The sequence below is a fragment of the Dipodomys merriami genome, unplaced genomic scaffold (assembly GCF_024711535.1).
Source record: "Dipodomys merriami isolate MVZ:Mamm:240054 unplaced genomic scaffold, mDipMer1.0.p SCAF_1, whole genome shotgun sequence".
Taxonomy (NCBI): domain Eukaryota; kingdom Metazoa; phylum Chordata; class Mammalia; order Rodentia; family Heteromyidae; genus Dipodomys; species Dipodomys merriami.
Genome location: NW_027202270.1, coordinates 367337 through 386410, shown reverse-complemented (window position 1 = coordinate 386410; position 19074 = coordinate 367337). Strand labels below are relative to the sequence as shown.

Sequence of the window (19074 nt, the reverse complement as noted above, 5' to 3'; positions counted from 1 at the left end):
AAATTTTAAATGTTTTCACCACACACACACACACAAAAGATATCTGATATGATTAACATGTTCGCCAGTTTGACTTTATAATTCCACACCATAAACAATAACATCACTGTGTACCCCCTAAATATAATCAACTTTAATTTGTCAACTGATAACTTAATTTTTTGAAGACTTGAAAAAAAGGTAGATTAAAAAAACAAACAAACAACAACCAAGAAAACCAGAGCACTAATCCAGAAAGTCCAACTGTAGAATTCCAGGAAGAGAAAGCAAGAAAATGAGAAGAATCAAAGCAATTAACCAAGAAAAACTTGAGTTTCCAAATGAAGGGTTCTAAAGACTAAAAAGACACTGTATGGAACAGCCCCCAAAAGAATTCTGCCCAAAGCATTCTGAATCTCACACATTGTTCACCAAGAAAAGCATAGTTTACATATGAAAATTAAAGATTCAGTATAGCCTGAAACTTCAGAAACTGTGAAAGCATGATGAAAGGGTGGAATTAATCCCTTTCAGACACACAGCAGAGTTCTTAAGACCCTGAAACCTAAAAAAAAAAAGCTAGGCACCAGTGGTGCTTGTATTCCTAACTACTCGGAAGAGTAAGACCTGAGGATAGTTGTTCAAAGCCAGTCTGGGCAGCAAAGTCCATGAGACTCCACTAAACTATCAAAAAAGCCCTTAGTGGAATCTGTGGCTCAAGTAGTGGAGAGCGAGTACTAAGGAAATGGATATGGATCTCAGAGACAGCACCCAGGCCCTAAATTCAACCCCAGAAGTGGTGCACCAAAAAACAAGCCAAACAAAAAACCCAGGCAGGCAGCATGGCTCAAGTGATAGGGTATCACTTTAGCAAGCTCAGGGCCCTGCATTCAAAAACCCAGGATTGCAATCAACGAATGAATGTAATTCTTACAAAGTAGGGTGGTCAGACACAGTGAAGTAAGCTAACAAGATAACTAACACAAGGACAAAAAGACAGACATATCTCAGTGTGTGTGGCTTCTCTTTTAGTGGCATTTAGGGAATTTCAACAGCCTGATAATGTAACAGCCCGCAAGGGATTTAACCCTTAAAATGCTTGAGTTTAGAAATTAGTTAAAAAAAAAAAAAACTTCACACTACCCCAAATAACGTGTAGTTTTAAAATGTTATACATATAAAAATAATTTAATTATTTGGTTACTGATTAATTTAAATTTTTTGATTAATCAAAAAGGGAGAAGCTTTCTATGACCACCTGGGCCACATGGCCCATGAAAAGGATGTATATTCAAGGGAAAATAAGTACTCCAAAAGGCATTTTCTCTGCTCCCACTTTTCAGTTGGTAAGCACTAATGGAGAACCTATCTGATACATGAGAAAGATCATGTCATCCTAGTGAGAATGTTACAATCAACTGAAATCGTGTCTCAACACCACCTCCCAGTTCCGACGGACTATCAACCTGCTGCTGATGTGCTGCTCCTTTCCTGCTCTTCCTGTGTAGAACAATCGATTCTGCTTACACCACTAATCATCTCCAACGACTACGTTGTTGTCTTTTTAGGTTCGGACCAGGGCTTGAACTCGGTACCTGATACTTCTCTCATTGGCTGTCCTAGATACTTGGAAGGTAGAAACGGAACGAGTTTCAGTTTGAGGCCAGAAAAAATAAAAAAGTAAGAATCTATCTCAACAAGTAAGTTGGGTGTGGCGTGTGGGCCTCTGTAATTCCAGTTACACTGGAGGTATGGGGAGGCCAGTCTGGCAAAAACACAAGCCCTGTCTGAAAGGTGACTAAAGCAAGAAGGGCTGATGGTCTGACACCTGCCTAGTAGCGTGAAGCCCTGAGCAGAAGGGGGAGGGGGAGGTCTGAAGTGCTGTCTTAATTACAAGTCCATCGTCTAGACCAGACAAGCTGCTGGAGAAAGAGAAAAGTCTACCACCGCATCCCCCAAGACTCATAGACAGCGCTGGCGCCGGCCTTCGCAGTACACTCCTCCTCCGTCGTTGAAATGCTAAGTTAGGACAAATGGCTGGAGTCAGGCAAGTAGAAGACGTTTCCAGAAATTCTTCCATCAGGCCACTTCCGAGTCCGCCTGCCCACCAGAGGGCGCTGTGGCCAGGCGCGCGCCGGCCAGCGCGGCGGCGTCGGGGCCGCGGCCTCCTGCAGGCGCCGCGGGAACTCGCGGCGCGGACGCCCAGTGACGTCGTCTGGGCGAAGGTGGACGGGACAGGCAGCCACGGTGCTGAGCCCAGGTCAAGGCGGACGTCCGGCCTGGCGCCGGTGGCTCGCGCCCGTCCTCCTGGCTGCTCAGGAGGCTGAGATCCGAGGACCGCGGTCCAAAGCCAGCCCGGGCAGGGCAGGCCGGGGGACTCTGCTCTCCCATGCACCACCAGGACACCGGACGTGGCGCTGGGCTCCAGCGCGCTCGCCGGAGTTCAAGAGCGCGGGGACAGCGCCCAGCCCCGAGTGCGAGCCCCACGACCCACCAAAATGAAGCCCACGCTACCGTGAGGCCTGAGAGGCCGCTAACTGGCCGCGCGCGCCCGGCCTAGCCCTGGCCCGGGCCTAACGCCCCGCAGAGGGGGCCTGGCGGGCGGACGGCGTCCCGCGGCCGCGGGGCCGGCCTCCGGCAGGCTGAGGGTCGGTGCCGGGCCCGGCCCGAGCGCTGTCACCCGCGCCCCGCGCCCGCCGGCGTCGGGCCCATTCCGAAGGACCTAGACCCACTCGGGGCGCCGAACGCAGGGGCAGCGGCCCCCCGCGAATGCCGGAGGGGAACGGCCGGTCGGGTCGGAGCCCCTGGCTCGGTCAGCCCGCGGCCGGCCCTCGACGCGGGGCCGGGCTTGCCAGGAAGTCCTCCCGACGGCGCGCCGGGAGGGCCGGGCCGCGGCTCCGCGCGGGCCGCCCGGGCGCGCACGCGCAGCCTCCTCGGCGGGGCGCCCCGGGGAGCCGCCCGCGGAGGCCCGGCCCCGGCCCCGCTCCCCCGCCCCGCGCAGGCCGCGGCCCCGACCCCGCCGGCGCGCGGAGGCCGCGTCCCCAGGGACGGGCGCGACTCTATGGTCCGCGCGGGCCGCGCCCCCACGTGACCCGCGGGCAGCCAATCCCGGGGCGGAACGCGCCACCGAGACGGCCGCGACGCCGGCTAGAGCAGCCCGCGGGCGGCTCGCCAGCGCACCAACCCGGCTCGGCGCTCCAGGCTCGGTGCTGCCGCCATCTTCCCGGAGGAAAGGGCAGCGGCGAGGGCCCCTCCCGCCATCGCTCTGCACGGACACCGCCACCTCCCGCCCCGCTGCCTCCGGCCCGCCGTGACCCCTCGCGTTCTGAGAAAGCGCCCTTGCCCCACCTCTAGCTGCCCACCAGGCGAAGAATCTCGTTACCTGTTCCACTCTTACTAGCGTGAGGAAACCAGGCTCATAAGGTAGGAACTGTGGCGAAACAGGGACAGGCCGCCATCTTGGTAAAGGAGAAGAGGCTACGCTTGACCCCCCCGCCCCCAGCCTCTATATGGCCAACCGCCGTGGGAGGGGCAGCGCGCCTGCTCAGAGGCGGACGACGGCCGCGGCCGCGCCTGCGCGCTGGGAGCCGGCCGCGCGGGAGGGGCGGGAGGCGGGACCTGGGCCCCGGAAAGCGCTGGCAGGGGGCGGGGCGATGACGCGGCGGTCTGCGCGCGCACCAGGGCGGGGCGGGGCCTGGCGGGGCGGGGTGGGGCGGAACCGAACCGGACCTCGGCGCGGTCGCTCGTCCGGGCTAGGCGGGTTGAGGTGAGTGCCCCGGGGGTGCGCGGCCGCCGCGCGCCGCGGCGTGCCCACGACGCTCCTGCGGAGGTGCGGGGTGCTCCGCGCCCCGGGCTGGGCGCCGTCCGGCGCGGGTGGGGGAGGGCGGCCGCGCGCCGGCGCGGGCCCCGGGGCGGGGCGGGCCGCGCGCACTCGTGCGGTGGGGCCGTCCGGCCACTCACGGTGCCGTTTTGTCCAGGAGGCTCGGCGGCCCTCTAGCCGACGGCCGCCGCGGCCTTCCTCGGGGCGGGGGCGGCTAGACAAAGCGCCGCGACGCCGGGAGACGGCCCGCGCGGGCCCGCGGGGCCTCCGGACCACGCCAGGCCCCAGTACCCGGCCCCCGACCCCCCCAGGTTGCCCCACCTTCTGACCAAGCCAGGCCCCAGGCGCCCCAACCCCCCGACCACGCCAGGCCCCAGGCGCCCCTCCCCAACACGCCAGGCGCCTCCCCCTTCCCCCATCACACCAGGGGCCCCACCCCCGACAACCCCAAGGCCGCTACCTCCCCCAAGCCAGTCCGGGCCCTTTTACCTCTTTGTGGTCTGTAGCTTCTACCCTGCCGGTCCTGACCGCACTTGAACTTGTTCAAACCGGTTGGCTTTCCCCCAAACCCTCCCACTGCCCAGCTTCTCCTTTGGTTCGGGTCTTTGCCTGTCCACCCGTGGTTCACTGGGGCTGGATGAGGGGCTCTGTGTGGTAACGATCACCCTCACCCTCCCTCATTTCCTTACCCGGGCCAGCGTGTGGTGGGGTCTCAAATCATGGTATTCAAATACATTTAATATTCTAAGGTGGTTCAGCTGGACGTTGGTGACTCACGCCAAAAATCCTAGCTACGCCGGAGGGCAAGATCTGAGAATTGAGACAGATCTGTTATCTTCAAATAACCAACAACCAATAAGGTGGCTGAGGTGTTGCAGTGTCAGCCGACAGACAGCGGGAGTTCAAACCCCAGTACCAGCAAAAAAAAGTCTTGTAAGGATTGGCTCATGGGATCATGCATGTTATCCCAGGTCACAGAGAGCAAAAGTTAGACCTTATCTCTCAAAGAACAAATTGTATCCTACCGAGGGGGTGGAGGGAGGATCACTGCAGACCTTCTCTTTAAGAGGGAAAAAAAATTAAGCAAAAAAGAAATGGGGACGTTATCTAGCTGGAAATCATGAATCCTAACTGCATGGCTCCTAAAACAACAAAAAGAGCAGTCTTGCCTTCATAAGGAAAAATATGGCAAGTGGTCATGAAAACTGGTTCATGCTTCTAAGATTTAGTATTTTTAATGATTTGTTTCTTGTAGCTCCCATTCAAGTATTATCATTAATACTACTTTTGTGCCTGTCTTGGGGCTTCCGTTCAGGGCTTTGTGGTCCTGAGCTTTTTTGCTCAAGGCTAGCACTGTTCCACTTGAGCCATAGCTCCACTTCCACTTTTTGGTGGTTAACTAGAGGGAAGAGTGTCACAGACGAAATTTCCTTCCTGGACCAGCTTCAAATTGTGATCCTCAGATATCCTGAGAAGCTAGGATTGCATGCATGCTGTCTAGCAAACACATGGACACTTTTGGAGATTTCTAAAACCTGGTTGCTATTATTTTATTTGCAATTTTCACATACACTTTCCTGAATGAGGTTGGTTTATGCTGTTTGCTTGCCCTGCTCTTCTTGCTGTGAGATCTGGATTAGTTGCTGAAACTTCACTGTTTTCTTAAAGTAGCACACATTCCTTTCTCTGTAGTGGCTTGAAGTAGTTGAGCAAAATTATTCTAAACTGTTTAGGGTTCTATAGAACTGTGTTCTAATTCCATCTAGTTTTTGTCCTTTTTCATTGCTTCGTTTATATGTTTAAGTAGCATTGGTTCTAATGTTTTCCAGCAGGAATTAGATGTATATTCTTGAGTTTTCATGCCCTATTTCTTTTTTTTTTTTTTTTTTTTTTTTTTTGTCGGTCGTGGGGCTTGAACTCTGGGCCTGGGCGCTGTCCCTCAGCTCTTCAGCTCAAGGCGAGCGCTCTACCACTTGAGCTACAGGGCCACTTCCGGTTTTCTGGTGGTTTTATTGGAGATAGGAGTCTCACGGTCTTTCCTGCCCGGGCTGGCTTTGAACCACGATCCTCAGATCTCAGCCTCCTGAGTAGCTAGGATTACAGGCGTGAGCCACCAGCGCCCGGCTCATGCCCTATTTCTTAATTTAGGATTGTTGATGATTTTGTTTTCTTGTTTCTTTTTCTTATTTTTGCCTACTTTGATTGGGTTGCTGTTTATTTAGTTGTTTGTTTTTTTTTTTTTATCGGTTGTGGGACTTGAATTCATGGCCTACATTCTGTCCCTGAGATCATTTTTTCAAGGCTAGTACTCTACCATTTGAGCCACAGCTCCATTTTTGGGTTTTGAGTGATTAGAGATAAGAGTTTCACAGGGGCTCTTCTGCCCTTGGTTGTCTTGGCTGGCTTTTAATCACAGTCCTCCGATCTTAGCGTCTTGTCTAGCTAGGATTCCAGGTGTGAGCCACCAGCATCTGGCTTGAATTTTTCCTCTTTAATATGGAAGTTGCACTACATTATTATTGTTGTTGTTGTTGTTTGGTTGGTTTAGGGCTTGAACTCAGGGCCTGGGTGCTGTCCCTCAGCTCTTCAGCTCAAGACGAGAGCGCTCTACCACTTGAACCACAGTGCCACTTCAGGTTTTCTGAGTGGTTTATTGGAGATAAGAGTCTCATGAACTTTCCTGCCCCGGCTGGTTTTGAACTCTGCTCCTCAGATCTCAGACTCCTGAGTAGCTACAATTGCAGGTGACCTGGCTTGCTCCACGATTTTTAAAGAGGTTTGTCTTCCTTTTCTTTCATGATCAACAAGATATTTAGCTTTTTTTTTTTTTTTTTTTTTTTTTTTTTTGTCCGTCGTGGAGCTTGAACTCTGGGCCTGGGCGCTGTCCCTCAGCTCTTCAGCTCAAGGCGAGCGCTCTACCACTTGAGCTACAGGGCCACTTCCGGTTTTCTGGTGGTTTATTGGAGATAGGAGTCTCACGGTCTCTCCTGCCCAGGCTGGCTTTGAACCGCGATCCTCAGATCTCAGCCTCCTGAGTAGCTAGGATTACAGGCGTGAGCCACCAGCGCCCGGCTTTCTTTTTTTTTTTTTTTCCTGGTCAGTCATGGTGCTTGAACTCTGAGCCTGGGCGCTGTCCCTCAGCTCTTCAGCTCCAAGTTAGAGCTCTACCACTAGAGCCACAGTGCCACTTCCAGCTTTTTCTGCTTGCGTGGTGCTGAGAAATAGAACCCAGGGCCTCATACATGCTAGGCAAGCACTCTACCACTGAGCCACCTTCCCAGCCTGATTCTTAGCTCTTTTTATGTAAAATCAAGAGGTAGCTTCTGCTGTAATGGTCTGTGTTCCACCTGTGTCAGTACTGTGGGAAGTCTGTATTCCATCTGTGTAAGTACTGTGGGAAGTCTGTATTCCATCTGTGTAAGTACTGTGGGAAGTCCGTATTCCATCTGTGTAAGTACTGTGGGAAGTCCGTATTCCATCTGTGTAAGTACTGTGGGAAGTCTGTACTCCATCTGTGTAAGTACTGTGGGAAGTCTGTACTCCATCTGTGTAAGTACTGTGGGAAGTCTGTGTTCCGTCTGTGTCAGTACTGTGGGAAGTCTGTATTCCATCTGTGTCAGTACTGTGGGAAGTCTGTGTTCCGTCTGTGTAAGTACTGTGGGAAGTCTGTGTTCCACCTGTGTCAGTACTGTGGGAAGTCTGTATTCCATCTGTGTCAGTACTGTGGGAAGTCTGTGTTCCATCTGTGTCAGTACTGAGGGAAGTCTGTATTCCATCTGTGTAAGTACTGTGGGCAGTCTGTATTCCATCTGTGTAAGTACTGTGGGAAGTCTGTATTCCACCTGTGTAAGTACTGTGGGAAGTCTGTGTTCCGTCTGTGTCAGTACTGTGGGAAGTCTGTATTCCACCTGTGTAAGTACTGTGGGAAGTCTGTGTTCCGTCTGTGTAAGTACTGTGGGAAGTCTGTATTCCACCTGTGTAAGTACTGTGGGAAGTCTGTATTCCACCTGTGTAAGTACTGTGGGAAGTCTGTGTTCCACCTGTGTAAGTACTGTGGGAAGTCTGTATTCCATCTGTGTAAGTACTGTGGGAAGTCCGTATTCCATCTGTGTAAGTACTGTGGGAAGTCTGTGTTCCATCTGTGTAAGTACTGTGGGAAGTCTGTATTCCATCTGTGTAAGTACTGTGGGAAGTCTGTGCTCCACCTGTGTAAGTACTGTGGGAAGTCTGTGCTCCACCTGTGTAAGTACTGTGGGAAGTCTGTGCTCCACCTGTGTAAGTACTGTGGGAAGTCTGTACTCCATCCGACCCATAACTTCTTTAGAACGTTTTAATTCTCTGTTCTCACTGCGGCCCCCAGCTAATTTGCTGAGATGGTTCATTATTTTTTCCCCTCTATTTTATTGATAAAATTATCTTAGATGTTCTTTCTATTCAGTAGATCTTAATTCATTCCTCTATTACGTGAGCCCAGATAGTTGGTTAATGTATCAAGTTTGGTCTTCTTTACTTTTAGAAAAATATTTGCTACTTTATTCTTTTCCTTTGTCTTTTTTTTTTCCCCATTGGGAATTCTTATGGCTAATAATGTTGGTTTTCTAGATTTCCAGGGCAGGGCTTACAGTGAACCCCACTGAGAAGAAAAACCAACGTGGTAAACTCGATCTTCCATGAGTTGTAATGCTGTGGAGTTTCAGGCTCATGAATTTACCTTGGATAACTAGGCCAAATACATTGCCAATGTGGGGATCGTATTTCTTCCCAGATGCTTGGGAACATTTCCATTCAAAAGTTAAATTTGGTATGATATGTTAGAAATGTTAAGGTTTAGAAAAAACCAGGAAGATGACAAAGTAGCAGATGAAAAGAAGCTTTCTACTAAGTTTCTGTGGTTCCAGAGGAAATCAGATTTGGTTGTATCCCTTGAGCTTGTTTGTTACTGAAAGTTAGCCAAGTCTTCTTCCTTTCCAAGAGCTTCAGGGTTCTAAAATTTGTATAAAGCTCCAGCTGTCTCTAAAGTACTGTCACAACTCACAGATACCTAGATGCCTTGGTCTCCCACAAATGTAGTTCACATCACACCCCGTGCCTAGTGTCAAAACCTAATTTCAAGGTCTATGGGGGGGGGTCTAGAGTGGGTTGCACATCGGCACTACTTGAAAATGTGGAAATGGTCTGTATGTCGCTTTCATTGACTTGTAATTTTAATATATTTTTATGATGAATAATGTGTATTTAATCTCTTCTGGGGAAGTATTTGAGGCACTTGAGAAGCAAAATGAAATAAGCTGCTGATATATGTGGATTTCCTTACAGGCCAGTTTATGGGGTTAAGTGTGTATGTGTGCATATGTCTGTTTATTATTGCTAGTATAAAGGTGATAGAGGGGTTACAATTACATAAGTCAGGTAAAGAATACACTTGTAGATCAGAGAGACATATGTTCTCCCTGATATGTAAAAGTTAGATCTAAAACACACTGAGATAGGACAAATTACACAGGATTCTAGTTACTCACATACAATGAGACCAAAAGCAAAGAACATAGTCTTAGGAGAGAATCAGAAAGGTGCAATACCCAACTACTTTATATGTATATAAAATGATACACATACTGAAACTCTAAAGACTTTTTTCTTAATTTTGTTTTTCTTTTTCTGATGATTCTACATTCTTTATCTTATACATGGTGTGTTCGTGTGCATATCTGTGGAAGGAGGGTACAGAATCTGAGGAAAATGGGTGAAAAAGTGCAGTAGTGGAGTGTACTGGACACTGATGAAAGTGAACTGTGCAACTCATGAGTGGAAATGGGAAGGAGGGAATGGGAGAGGATAAGGGAACAGATGACACTGTATGAAAGGAAATGAACTTGTTACCTGACACGTGTAAATGAAATCCTGGTGTTTATCACCTCTAAAATGAGAAAAAGTGATGGAAGGGGTGACATTGTCCAAAAAACAAATGTACTCATTACCTGACTTATGAAATAGGAATCCCTCTGTATAACACCTTAATAACAATAAAATTATATTTTAAAATACAGTACATTTCTTTGTGGACCATGTCATCCTGTCTCTCACCCAGTTTTTCTCTCCCATCTCCTCCACAATTTATAGCTCATTATCAACATAGTATCCAGTTTTACTCATTGTAAATAGTCTGGTTTACTACTTTGGAACCTTAATTTTTTGGGGGAGGGGGGTGTTCGGTCATGGGGCTTGAACACTGAGCCTGGGCGCTGTCCCTCAGCTCTTCAGCTCAAGGCTAGTGCTCTTCCACTTGAGCTACCACACCACTTCCAGTTTTCTGGTGGCTAATTGGCGATAAGGGTCTCACTTTCCTGCCCAGGCTGGTTTTGAACCACGATACTCACATATCAGCCTCCTGAGTAGCTAGGATTACAGAAGTGAACCTCCGTGCCCGGCTGAATCCTTAATTTTTTAAAATCCTGTTTCTCCCTTTATTTCAAGCCTAAATTTAAAATTCTAAGGTGAGGGGGCTGGGAACGTGGCTCAGTGGTAGAGTGTTTGCCTTGCATGCCTGAGGCCCTGGGTTCAATTCCTCAGCACCACATAACAAAAAGAAAAAAGCCGGAAGTGGCGCTGTGGCTTAAGTGGTAGAGCACTAGCCTTGAGCTGAAGAACTGAGGGACAGCACCCAAGCCCAGAGTTCAGGTCCCATGACTGGACCCAAAAATAAAGAAAGAAAGAAAGAAAGTAAAATTCTAAGATGAATTATACTTACATATTGTTAATTTGCTAAACAGTATCAAGTAACAAATGTTGATTTTTTTTTTTTTTTTAGCCAATATATAGCTAAGAAATTTCATTAGAATTCCTGTTTCTGAATATTGTCTATTCTCTGGTAGAAGTATGAGTTTTTGCAAATGGTAATTTATGTGCAAAGTACCATTACTATAATTCTTCACCCTTTGTCCCTCTATTTCTACGCCTCCCCTTATACCCTGCGTTTTGTTTTGTTGTAACAGATAGAGGAAAACAATCAAGAAAAATGTCTAAGGTAAGATCATTCTTTGTCATATATCTGTAGTATAAAGACAATTGCTTTATTATTTCAGACTATTTACAATCAGGATTTTTGTGATATATTTGATTCATTAAGACAGTTTATAAGGTAGCTGGGTGTGATAGCTCATAAGTATAATCCTAGATACTTAGGAGACAGAGATAGGCAGGATTGTGGTTCAAGTCAAATCTGGGCTAAAAAGTTAGTGAGACCTTATCTCAAAGAACAAGCTGAGTGGTCAGACATGTTTGCAATTTAACTATGCCAGAGGTATAGGTAGGAAAATAAGGTTCTAAGACCAACCTGGCAAAAACGTGAAACCATTAAAAATAACCTATGCATAAAGGCCTGAGCGTAGTTCAGATGATAGAGTTCTAAAATACTTGTCATTCTTTTTTTGTTTAATTTTTTATTTCTACTGATTCGGAAACTGATTGATTGATTGATTGATTGTCAGTCTCGGGACTTGAACTCTGGGCCTGAGAATTATCCCTCAGCTCTTCAGCTCAAGGCTAGTGCTCTATTGCTTGAGCCATAGCACCACTTCCAGTTTTCTGGTGGTTAATTGGAGATAAAGAGTCTCATTGACTTTGTTGTCCTGGCTGGCTTTGGACCGTGACCCTCAGATCTCAGCCTCCTGAGTAGGATGACAGGTGTGAGCCACCAGCACCCAGCTTCTTTCAGGTTTTTTCTAAATGCATTAAAATCACTAGATCATGTTCAGTTGACCAAATAATATAAAATTGTAGTAATTTATATGATGTGGCTATTAGGCTTAATAATGTGGCTATTAGACTTAATAAATTGGTTTAGCTCAACCCTGGTAAATTGGCCCAGAGCTCTGAAATAAATTAGTTGTGAAGGACATTAGGCTGAAAAAAAATCCAAAATTGTGGTTAAAACTGCAAGGTTACTTCTCTTTAGTATTTTATTTTTTTAGACTATCCAAATTTTTTTAAAAATCACTTTTTTTCCTAGTATAGAACACAAATAAGTAAATATTAGCCATTATTTTACCACCCAGAAATATTAAGTCAGTTGATTGGCTTAAAATTTCTCATTTTCAGTAATTTTGCTTTTACTAATGAGTGATCAGATCTCCATGTATTTCCACTATTATCAGGTCTTTCCATCAAGAAGTACTGATGTATCCCTCTGGGCAGCTATGATCATCTCATTCTGTTCTTTCCGTTCTTGGTTTCTGAAGCTAGAATCTCAACATGCCACTCCTGATTGTCCAGGAAATAACCCTTGGAGGTTATTTAGCCAGATTTATTGTATTAAACTACTGTTGGTTTGGTACTTCTTTGGTACCTTAATTTTTTAAATCTTATTTCTTCCTTTATTTCAAACCCAAATCTGAAATTTTTAAGATGAATTATACTTGTGTGTTGTTAACTGTTAAATAATATTGAGTAACAAAATGTTGAGTTTTAGGCCAGTACATAGCTAAGGAATTTCATTAGAATTCCTGTTTTTTTTAATGCTATCAAGTGAATATTGTAAATTCTCTGGTAGAACTAACTTTTTGGAAATGTTGATTGATATGCAATTTTTTTAATTTGTCACAGATCTGATTATATCTTCAAGTGATCAATGTGCCTTTTAGCTCTTTCCCCCCCCCCCTTTTTATCTTATTTTAGCAACAACCAGCTCAGTTTATAAATCCAGAAACTCCTGGCTATGTTGGATTTGCAAACCTTCCCAATCAAGTTCACCGAAAATCAGTGAAAAAAGGTTTTGAATTCACACTGATGGTGGTTGGTAAGAAACTAATTTATATCCTCAATTTTATTAAATAGGTGTCCCTTCTTTCCCAACCTGTGGAATATAGTAGTGTGACCCATAATATAAGAGGGAAAAATTCCTTTGTGTGGCCAGATCATCTTGGGAACTTAAAACTATATGTAGTCTTTAAAACTTCTTGAGAATTTAAAAATATATGTAGTCTTTAAAACCTTTTGCTCAATAGTAAAATACCATTTCTATGGTGTCCTCCTTTGTATGTAACAAAGGGCTTTTTCATTGTGACAGCTAGTCTCCAAATGACCTCTTCGTGTTCACATACCTGGTAGTCCCCTTGTACACTGACATAGTCTAAATAACGTGAGTGAGACATTGCGGAAATGGTGTGATTTCCAGGACAGGATTTTAAGACATAGTATGTTTTCCATCTTCTGTTGAATCACTCAGGGAAGCCAGCTGCTAGGGTCTTCATAAGGAAGTCTGTAAAGCAAAGAACTTTGACTTGCTTAGTTCCTGTGTATATAACACACTTCACAAATGTCCTCCAGCCTTAGGCATGCTTCCCCAGTGTGACTGCCACCTTGAGTTAGAACTACCTTTTGACATTCTTGTATTTCTCACCCCTAAAATCTGTGAGAGATGTTTATGTTGTCCAGTAATTGTTACGTATTAACAGATAATGTCCCTATTTGAGCTTAGAATTGTATTGAATTGTCTCCTAACCAGTCGCTGGTGGCTCACAGCTGTAATCCTAGCTACTCAGGAAGCTGAGATCTGAGAATCATAGTTCAAAGCCAAGCCCGGGCAGGAAAGTCCCTGAGACCTTTAGCTCTAATTAACACCTCCACCCAAAAAAGGCTGTGAGTCAAGTTGTACAGCACCAACCTAGAGCAAAACAGCTCACGCATAGTACCTAAGCCCCTGAGTTCAAGCCCCCAGGACTGGCATACACAGACAAAAATTAACTTCTAAAATCATAAAGATGGGTATATTTTAAACAAGTAACTCCTTATTATATGATTGCCCCAAACATATTTCTTAAAGTCCATTAAATAGTCCCTTGTAATATTTTTGTTACAAGATAGTCTTAACAACAGATTATATACTATAAAGGAAAGAGTAATAGAAGTAATTAAAGCACAAAAGGGAAAAAGCTCAAAAGAATAAATTTTAGCCTCATTAGCTTATGGTATATTTTAACAAATCTTTTTTTTGGTCTGTCGTGGGGCTCGAACTCTGGGCCTGGGTGCTGTCCCTGCACTCTCCAGCTCAAGACAAGCACTCTACCGCTTGAGCCACAGCGCCACTTCCAGTTTTCTCTTGGTTTATTGGAGATAAGAATGTCTCACGGAGGGGCTGGGAAGGTGGCTCAGTGGTAGAGCGCTTGCCTTGCACACTCAAGGCCCTGGGTTCGATTCCTCAGCACCATATAAGCAAAAAGAAAAAAGCCGGAAGTGGCACTGTGGCTCAAGTGGTGGAGCACTAGCCTTGAGCTGAAGAGCTGAGGGACAGCGCCCAGGCCCAGAGTTCAGACCCATGACCGGACCCAAAAAAAAAAAATGAATGTCTCACGGACTTTCCTGCCTGTGCTGGCTTTGAACCTCGGTCCTCAGATCTCAGCCTCCTGAGTAGCTACTAAGATTACAGTGTGAGCCACCAGCACCCAGATAACTAGTTTTATATATAGAAAACAGCACAGAGGAAGAGGAAAAGAAATGTGAAAATGATAAATGGACAGGTCTTCAAGTGTTGTCCAATAAGACAAATATTTTTTTTTTGATCCGGTCATGGGGCCTGAACTCTGGGCCTGGGCGCTGTCCCTCAGCTCTTTAGCTCAAGGCTAGTGCTCTACCACTTGAGCCACAGCGCCACTTCCGACTTTTTTCTTTTTGCTTATGTGGTGCTGAGGAATCAAACCCAGGGCCTCAGGCATGCAAGGCATGCGCTCTACCACTGAGCCACCTTCCCAGCCCCAAGACAAATATTTTTTTAATACCAAAATTTTTTTTCAAAACATTACAAGGCGCATTACAACAAATTGGCCCAAGCCAGTAATGAAACAAGCTAAGCAGAATACAGCAGAGAAAAGCGTATCAAAGGCACGTAATCAGACTGGTGATAGGCACAGATCAGTAGTCAGAAAAGTAACCAGAACAAGAAAGGAAATCATTGCTTATGGAGGATCCAAAATGAGATGCATTAAGAATGGTTTGTTCTTCAAGGGAGCCTGGAAACAGCCATCAGCCTAGCCTCTGTGTTCTTCACTGATTCCTTCTATGAAGATAAATCAGAGTGAGCCTAGAGGATGTTGTTGGTTCTGTACCACATGAAGTTCTTTAGGTTGGAAGAAAGAGGTTTCAAATGGAAATTAGGCCTTAATTTGGCATGGAAATGGCAAGTGTATAAATACAGAAAAAAAAAGTGTATAAATACAGAAACTTACATTTAGTTTTTTTCAAAGATAATTATTCAAAATAAAAGGATACAGAAATAATATTGCTTAGGATTTTACAAAGGACAGGAAGACACAAACGTGCTACTCTAAACACACATTAAATGACAGAGTGTTATTTAAATGAAAATGGTATGTAAAGAAGCTAGGTAAGTACTACAAGTAAATTTCAAAATTTATGAGAATAGAAAATGACCTTGTATATAAGGAAAACGGCATAGAAACACAAAAATGTCAATAAAAATAAGAACAGGAGTTCTCAGTACAGAGTGGCCACCACAGAGGAGAGGTGACCACAGGCAGTGTTGGAGCAGATCGAGGGTCTTGCTACGAAGCTGGACCCAGAGGAGATGATAGAAAAGATGAGCGAGGACATGTTTTCCTCTTTATGGAACTTGCTCATCTTCAGGGCCCTGCTGTGAGTCACTCCGCTTATCTTAAAAACTGAGCAACATGTGAACCACATGATTTGAAGAATCTGACTACAGTTTCTTCTCTTGTCTGCAAATGAATGGGTCCAGAAAGATGTTAAGAGACTGATTGAATGGGCATAATTCTTGTTCAAAGCAAGTTGGACTGTGGTAACTAACCTTCATAGTTAAAATATAGAAAACTGTTTGAAATGTCTTATGGCCTTCACAGTATGTCCTTATGCCTGTGGTAGTTGGCCTCTGGGAGTTTGGTGTAATGATAAATAATGACAAAATCCACTTTCTAGCAGGTGTTAATTATAAGAGGATTATGTCTGAAAGAGCACCGTATTGTTGGTCATTTCTCTTTACATTTTTGTGTTCAGGGCATATTTGTGAAGAGTCTTCTACAATAGTTATGTTTTATGTAAACCAGCAAATGACCACAGTGACATTTAAGTACAGGGCCATCAGTCTATGTTTTTGGTAATCATACAATTGAGAAAACATGGAAATAGATAAGTGAAAACAGAAGTTACAGGAACCAGTCCTAAGAAGCTGAAGTGGCTACATTAAAAACAAAGCAGTCTTTACTGAAATACCAGAAATAAAGATAGCTAGATGTGGTGGTATGTACCTAGGATTCCCGCTTCTGGAGAGGCAAAGATAGGATTGATGTGTGATGCCAACCCACAATTTTAAAAAATACTCTTTCAGAGTGGCATATGCCTATAATCTCAGTGTTCTGAGGCTAGCCTGGGCACAGCCTAAGACCCTATCTAATTGAAGCAAAAAGGGCTATAGGTAAACTTGTAGTGAGAGTACCTGCCTAGCAAGCAGGAGCCCCAAGTTCAAACTCTAGTGCCACTGAAGAAAAAAGGGGCTGTGTGCCAGTGGTTCATGCAAGACTCCCGTAGTCATTGTACAAAGTATACAGCATACTGTTTTTATGAGGTACTTATCCCAAGCCCCAGCCTGAAGTAATTATTCCATGATTGGTCAGACGCAGGGAAGGTCATGACAAGGCTTTTATTTTCATTTAAAGGTGAATCCGGTCTAGGAAAATCAACTCTTATCAACAGTCTATTCCTGACTGATCTCTACCCAGAAAGAATTATACCTGGAGCTGCAGGTAAAGAAAAAATGCTGATGTGCATATAATTGATAATATGGCATAGCTCTGTGTCTTGTTTGTTTTTGTGTTTTCTTTAAACACGTAAGTTTCATGGGGAAAGCACAGGACCTGAGGTCCTCCTTGTTACAGATCTCATTTGACACAAACCCATGCATCTATCCTTTCATCTACAAACAACCATCATTTTCTTCCTACATTTTATGTCATTAAAAAGACTGCGTGAGCCGGGCGCTGGTGGCTCACACCTGTAATCCTAGCTACTCAGGAGGCTGAGATCTGAGGATCACGGTTCAAAGCCCGCCCAGGCAGGAGAGACCATGAGACTCCTATCTCCAATAAACCACCAGAAAACCAGAAGTGGCGCTGTAGCTCAAGTGGTAGAGTGCTTGCCTTGAGCTGAAGAGCTGAGGGACAGCGCCCAGGCCCAGAGTTCAAGCCCCACGGCCAACCAAAACAAAACAAAAAAAAAAAGACTGCATGGACAAGTACTGTAGAAAGAGATTTTTGACTACTCTTTGTTCTGACTGCTCCCAGGGAGGACACCAGCATCCATAAACACTGGAAAGTCTTAGACCACTTTTTCACTAGTGTTTTTAAATTCAATTTCTAAATGAATTCCTAATTTGTTGTTTTTTTTTTACACCAGAGACATTATATTACAGTTTTTTGTTTGTTTGGGTTTTTTTTGGGGGGGTATGGGGGGCTTGAACTCTGGGCCTCAGAGCAATCCTTGAGCCCTTCAGCTCAAGGCTAGTGCTCTACCACTTGAGCTACAGCACCACTTCCTGTTTTCTGGTGGTTAATTGGAGATGAGTCTCATGGACTTTCCTGCCCTGGCTGGCTTTGAACTGCAATCCTTAGCCTCCTGAGTAGCTAGGATTACAGGTATTTGCCACCAGTACACAGCTTATATTACAGTTTTAAACTTCCCAAGCAGCACATGAATTTTACCATTGACATTTCTTTTACTAACTCTGGGGTGATTTTAAACAATCCATGCTAGTTCCTGAGAACCTTCCAGGTCAAGTATTTGTAGAAACATCCGTAACAGGTAATGTCTTCTCTTCGTATGAGGCTTAATTATAAGATACAGTTGCTGTTAACTTTTGTTCCTTTCTTAGAGAAAATTGAAAGAACTGTTCAGATTGAGGCTTCAACTGTTGAAATTGAAGAGCGGGGAGTTAAGCTGCGCCTCACAGTCGTAGATACCCCTGGCTACGGGGATGCCATCAACTGCAGGGACTGGTACGCAGCCACAGCACCAGGGACTGTGTGTATTGATGCTCATTTATGCTAATATATTTCAATTGCTGCTTTCTGCTAGTAAGTGACTTAGATACAGATTGGGCTAACTGCATACCAGCCTTTGCAAATAAGAGCTTCTATAGAGAGTATCTATTTTGTCTTTGAGAGCACTTTAATGAGATCTAAGATTGCAAAGTCAGCCATCCATAGGCTATAAATACTACAAACACTTCAGTTTCGAACCCTTGGCATTGAACAAGATGCTCAGTAGCATGTACCTTCTGTGGGAGGAAGTAAAGTGACTGTTGGCATAATTTTCACAAGTTAGGAAATTAAGAAGTAGAACGTAGAGCTGCCTACTGCCTCTCACTCGTCCTGTGCAGATTCCTTTCTGGTTCTGACCTATAAGCATAAGCGTTGGCTTTGTAGTACTGGATTCTGGAAAGGTCCTTTCTCCTGTGTCAGGAGGCTCCTTACCCGAGGTCACTGAAGTGTTGTCCTGTCTGGCAGCTTGCTTGTCTTCCTTAGATCTGTGCCCCCGCTGCGTGTCATCCTCTGGGCAGGAGGCTGGTACTCCTTGCTCCTGACAGTTGCATTCCCAGCATTTGAGGAAAGTTCTTTAACTTGGCATAGTTCCCAGAAAACGTCCATTTTATCAGATTGAGGAGTTATATATGTTCAGTGGGAAAGGAGAGAAAAATGTGTTTTCCTTTTGAAATTAGGGACTACCAGTCTTTGTACCCTATAATGACTGTTGACATTGGTGTTTCAGTTTTAAGACAATTATCTCATATATCGATGAGCAGTTTGAACGCTATCTGCATGATGAGAGTGGCTTGAACAGGCGACATATCATTGATAACAGGGTGCATTGCTGCTTCTACTTCATCTCGCCTTTTGGACATGGGTAAGTCAGTTACTTACCATGGGGCCTGATTTTCTATGTATGTTTTACAAGTTTCCACAAACTGCCTATTGCAATAGAAGAACTGAGATGATTTAAGGAAAAAAATGAATGACTTCTTTGTTCTTTATGTGACAATTTAAAAATTGCTTTTAGACTGAAGCCCTTAGATGTTGCATTTATGAAAGCGATACACAATAAGGTGAACATTGTGCCTGTCATCGCAAAAGCTGATACTCTCACTCTGAAGGAACGGGAGCGGCTGAAGAAAAGGGTGAGTGGGAGCTAGACCAAGCTGTTTGGGGATGAGGGAGGCAGGGCTGCAGATTTTTTTTTTTTCTTTTTTTTTGGGT

The 19074-nt window shown here is 45.3% G+C and overlaps 2 protein-coding genes across 4 annotated transcripts in view; one reads left to right on the top strand and one right to left on the bottom strand.

Moving 5' to 3' along the window:
- Hdlbp (high density lipoprotein binding protein) overlaps positions 1-3469 on the bottom strand; it is a 72711-nt gene extending 69242 nt beyond the window's left edge. The window contains exon 1 of the mRNA XM_070001028.1: positions 3362-3469. The gene's annotated coding sequence lies outside the window, so the exon portion shown is untranslated. The remainder of the gene's footprint in view (positions 1-3361) is intronic.
- Septin2 (septin 2) overlaps positions 3134-19074 on the top strand; it is a 28894-nt gene continuing 12953 nt past the window's right edge. The window contains exons 1-7 of one of the 3 annotated variants that reach the window (XM_070001321.1): positions 3134-3402; positions 10792-10823; positions 12473-12593; positions 16483-16569; positions 17694-17817; positions 18590-18724; positions 18878-18995. In XM_070001321.1, the coding sequence (XP_069857422.1) occupies positions 10815-10823; positions 12473-12593; positions 16483-16569; positions 17694-17817; positions 18590-18724; positions 18878-18995 (594 nt within the window). In that variant the 5' untranslated portion in view covers positions 3134-3402; positions 10792-10814. Of the gene's footprint in view, positions 3403-3668; positions 3746-6470; positions 6576-10791; positions 10824-12472; positions 12594-16482; positions 16570-17693; positions 17818-18589; positions 18725-18877; positions 18996-19074 lie in introns of those variants that run through there. The other 2 variants (XM_070001358.1, XM_070001436.1) reach the window with 2 other exon arrangements.